The sequence below is a fragment of the Pteropus alecto genome, unplaced genomic scaffold, assembly GCF_000325575.1.
Source record: "Pteropus alecto unplaced genomic scaffold, ASM32557v1 scaffold189, whole genome shotgun sequence".
NCBI classification, from domain to species: Eukaryota; Metazoa; Chordata; class Mammalia; order Chiroptera; family Pteropodidae; genus Pteropus; species Pteropus alecto.
This window is the reverse complement of record NW_006442117.1, coordinates 2,575,812-2,580,862: the sequence shown is the minus strand read 5'-3', so window position 1 is coordinate 2,580,862 and position 5,051 is coordinate 2,575,812. Positions and strand designations below refer to the sequence as shown.

At 40.5% G+C, this 5,051-nt stretch overlaps 1 protein-coding gene across 1 annotated transcript in view; it reads left to right on the top strand.

Annotated features, from left to right (window-relative positions):
- The window catches only part of ARID4B (AT-rich interaction domain 4B), a 118,338-nt gene extending 113,860 nt beyond the window's left edge, over positions 1–4,478 (top strand). The window contains 2 exon segments of the mRNA XM_025039062.1: positions 352–498; positions 2,718–4,478. Of these exon segments, the coding sequence (XP_024894830.1) occupies positions 352–498; positions 2,718–2,845 (275 nt within the window). The 3' untranslated portion in view covers positions 2,846–4,478.
- Positions 4,479–5,051: the final 573 nt, after the last annotated feature.

Genomic DNA, 5,051 nt, shown 5'->3' with positions numbered 1-5,051 from the left:
GACCCCGTCTCCCTCCCCCCTACCCCCTACCTCCTACTCTCTGGTTAAGTATGATTCTTGACACTATACAGTGCTAATACTGTACATGAATGTGGAATTTTCAGCAGACATGTTTAGGATATAAAGTCTTTCATTCTACACACTTATTAAATAGTTCAACAAATGTCATGCATATATTATGTGCCAGACATTATTCTAGGCTGGAAAAAAAAACGTAGGGAAACAGGCATTCGCAAGCCATTTTTTTAGTTTTCTTGTCTTGATCTTATTCTACAGCCATACTATGTTTTCTCTTCTATATATTAAATTTTTGTTCAAAAATACATATTAATGAAAGTTTTAAATTCACAGCGGACCTGGAAAATATGACAAGTGCTGAACGCATCACAATTCTTCAAGAAAAACTACAAGAAATCAGAAAACATTACCTGTCATTAAAATCGGAAGTAGCTTCCATTGATCGGAGGAGAAAGCGTTTAAAGAAGAAAGAGAGAGAAAGTAAGTGTTTTTACCTCACTTTACTTAAACATAACGCAGTTTATGATTCTGCAGTGAGATGCATACGAGTTTGTCTCTGTATCTTCGGGCAAGTTCTTTAATTGCTCTGCTTCACTTTCCTCATCTATTAAATGGAACAATTTTTACTTAAAGAAAAAATTACCTCAAATCATGTTCACTTTCACGGAGCTTACAGTCTGCCGCCAAACAGTCTGAACAGATTTTCGATTAGTGAAAAGCAGTGTGAAGAGAACAGAGTGAACGTGGGGGAAGGAGTCATCCCAGTCTCTGGCTTGGGCCGCCGTAACGAGGGCCACAGACGGGGCGGTGCTGACACCAGACGTGTCTTCCTCTCTGTTCCGAGGCTGGAGTCCAAGTTGAAGGTGTCAGCAGGTTTAGTTTCTCCTGAGGTGTCTGTCCTTCGTTTACAGAGGGCCGCCGTCTCGCAGTGTCCTCACATGGCCTTTCCTCTGTGTGTGTTTGTCTTATCAGGACACGGGTCTCACTGGATCAGGGCCCCACCCCGTGTACCTCCCTGAAGGCCGCATCTCCAGATACTGTCAAATTGAGAGTTAGGGCTTCAACATAGAATTTTGGGGAGACACAGTTCAGTCCATAAAAGGGTCCTAGGCAGAGAGAACAGCAAGTGATCCCTAAGATAGAGTTTCTCAAATTTGGAATTATTCATGTTGTGGGCCAAATTATTCTTTGCTGTAGGGGCCGCACTGTAGGCTCTTTAGCGGCCTCTCTGTCCTCTCCCCACTGGATGCCAGCAGCACCTCACAGTTATGACAACCAAACACATCCCCAGACATTCCCAGGTACCTTCTAGGGGGCAGCATCACCCCAGGTTGAGAACAGCTGCTCCACGGTGGGAGGGCATGCACTCGGTGCCTTTCAGGAGCAGAACGTAAACCAGTGCGCGGAGAAGGTGGTGGTGGAAGCCTCAGCCGGGAAAGCAGGAGCCACATCCTCGTAGGCCAGGATGAGGAGCCGGGATTTTACTCTAAGTAGACAGACAGCTGTTTGAAAGCATTAAACAGGGAAATGGCATCATGATTTCTAGCATTTTAAAAATTTCCGTCTGCCACGCGGAAAGTAGACTCTGGCGGGGCAGTGGGAGCAGCGGTGTTGATCGGGAGCCTGTTGCAGTACATGGTAGTGACATGGACCAGGATGGTTTCAGTAGAGACGGAGAGCAGTGAGTGTCGCGTTACCAGCGCTTGCTGATGGATTAGGTGGCCCACGAGGAAGGAACTAAGGGTGACTCATCGTCGGTTCCTGGCTGGAACAACTGGATACCTGGTGCCAGTTTTGGAAATGAGGAAGATCTCGAAAAGAGATCATAGGTTGGGGAGCACAGAAGGGACATTTTAGCTGTGTTCCTTTTCGAAATGCCTATTAGGTGTCCAAGTGGCATGTCAGGCGGGCCGTGGATATGTCAGTGCGAGCTCAGGGGAGAGGTCAGGACTAGAGATTTAATTTGCAACTCATTGGCATATCTGTAGTACAGTCGTTACTGCGAGGTGGGTTTTTAGGCCCCGGTACTTGAGTAAATCCACGGGGAAAGAAATACGGGTAGAAAAGAAAAGGCAGGCTGGGGCAGGCCAGCTTTTATGGGTCAGACTGAAGAGAAGCCAGAACCAGCAAGACTTGAGAAGGAGTAGCCTCCAGTGGAGAAGATGGCCACGGAGGGACTTCGTGGAGGACAGTGGTCAGCTGTGTCAGATGCAGTAGTTGAGCTGTGAAACCTTTAAGAAGCAATTAGTCTTCCATTCTCATCGCCATTTAAATTCGTAAGAAGCTTCGAACATAGAAACGGGAATTAGGAGCGGGGAAAAGATTTTCGGGTGGGTTACAGATTTGTCCTATTGGATTCACATCCCTTTGACATTTGTTTCATTATTACAGAAAGTCTGTTCTCTTATTTCAATGTCTTAATGGACCAAACACACGATGTTTTTTCCTCTTTGTTGCACGCAGGAGCATTTTCTGGTCTCTCTTTTTTTATTACTTCTGTGGTTTGGCACCGTCTGGCTACTTAAGTTACACTAGGTTTTCCTTTTCTTACGTTATGGTACTGTGAGAATTGACTACTCTTCGTAGCTCAATGATTTTGGAGAATACAGCAGAATTTTAGTCTAAGGACTAGCGTTAACTTCGTTTTATTACGGTTACCCGTGTTATCTGGCTATTGACCTGGCTTCCCTTTCCCTCAGGTGCTGCTACATCCTCATCCTCCTCTTCACCTTCATCCAGCTCCATAACAGCTGCTGTTATGTTAACTTTAGCTGAACCATCAATGGCCAGCTCATCACAAAATGGAATGTCAGTCGAGTGCAGGTGACAGCAGGACTTGCTAAAGCACTTTGCACTTAATGGCTGTTGAGGGCCACGTCTTTTTTATACTGCACAGTGGCACAAAAAAAAAAAAAAATGAGACAAGCACTATTTTATATTTAAAAATTGTTTCTTGACAAGCTGACTTGGCACTTAAGTGCACTTTTTTTATGAAGAAAAAGTACAATGAACTGCTTTTCCTCAAGCAATAATTGTTTCCAACTTGTCTGGGAATTGTGTGTCTGGTAACTTGAAGGCCTTCCACTGTGGCGAATGGAGGCTTTTCACTGCCTGTAGAGACAATACAGTAAGCGTAGTTATTGGGTGGGCCAGAACATGGTGAGATAACTTACTGTATATGTATTCCCTTGTATTTTGTTAAAGCTGGAGCATTTGATATTTTTCCATTTATTTATGAAAAAATATGAACCTATTTTCATTTGTACAAGCTAATTGTTTTTTAAAGCAAGTCACCTTAGGGTGGCTTTAATTGTATAAGTCAAGCACATGTAATAAATTCAAAACCTGCAGTTAACAGGATATCAGACATCAATCCTGGTAACCAAATATTAAAGATTCTCTTTAAAAAAGACTGAACATGTTTACAGGTTTGAATTAGGCTAAAAGGTCTTGCAGTGGCTTTTCATGCCCCTTCAAATTGGAATGGAACTACTGTACTTTGCCATTTTTCTATAAATCAGTATTTTTTTTTAATTTTGATATAATACATTGTGCGAAAAAAGAAAATGGCTAATAAACTGTATTAAATCTTAAACAATGTATAAAGATTGTACTTAGCCAGTTCAAAGTGTATATTTATTCATAATGAATTATAACAGTTATATTTTTGTGTTTTCTTGTAAATGTTTCTTTTCTTTAAATACAGATAATTCATTTGTATTGCTTATTTTATTATGAGCTACAACAAGAGGACTTCAGGAACAAGGAAACTGTATTTGTATGGTTCAAGGTTATTGATATGAACTGTCTCAAATGGATAGTGGTTCTTTTAAGTATAAATAGCTAATCAGAGTGGTAGGCCTATAACATTAAATGCCTTGTATAAAATCCAAAATGAACGCAAAATCGTTTTCACTTGTATTGACTTTATGTTGTATGATTCCAATCTCTGTTCTGTTTGGCACTTGTATTTAATTCTACACCTTTGTAAGACATTTGTATATTGTGGGTGTGTTCATTCAAGCTATTTAATACCTGGCACTGTTAATACACAGTACTTTACTGTACAGACTGTTTTACTGTTTTAATTGTAGTTCTGTGTACTTTTTTTGAATGGGGCTGGCATGTTTTATTTGTTTTCTGGCAATACGACGTGAGAATTTCGAAGCGTTTTGTTGTAGATGCTAACGTGTCAGAATCCTTTACATTCAACTTTTCTAAGAAAAGCATTTTCAGTCTCGTAGTGTGTGCTTACAGTAACTAATTTTGTTGAAAATGGTTTCAAGTTACTCAAATTTGTACAGGACTGTAAAGATTTGTTGACAGCAAAACATTGAAGAAAAAGCTTATAGAATAAAAGCTATAAAGTATATATTAGGATCTGCAAACAATGAAGAATTATGTAATATATTGTACAAATGTAAGCAAAGGCTCTGAAATAAAATGCCATAGTTTGTGAATCCTTGATTTCGTTTCTAAAAGATTAAGTAATTTTAGTTCCTCTATGAATGTGATGGCTGACTGGAACATGTATCTCCAGCAGGTATTGTCAGGAGGAATTAATTGACATACCGAAAAAGGAAATATTCTACCTATAAAAATTAAACGTCCACTAACCAGATGTGGGTTTTATTAGGCATTCGTATATCTTTGCATACACTATTTTGCTTGAGTCTGAACGTGAGTACTTATGACTTGGAGATTTGTCTGAAGAGGGAAATCAAAGTTGTTTTACTTTTTTTCTTTAACACGCTTGAAACCATTCATTACCAGCAGCCGGGCCCCCCCTCCCCTTTTTGGTCATTTAATTTAAAGGGACCTTTGCGGGTCTCTTCCTCTTCTGGTGCCCTCTACTCGTTGCGCATTGGAACCGCTGGGCATTGTTAAAACAATAGTCAGTACTCAGGCCCAGACCTTTAAGAGTCTGGGATGGTACCCAGACGTTGATCCGTTTTTAAAGATCTCCAGTGATTTTAATACGCATCTAGTTGAGAAGTACCACTTTACTTCAAAACTTTTAGACTCAATAATTA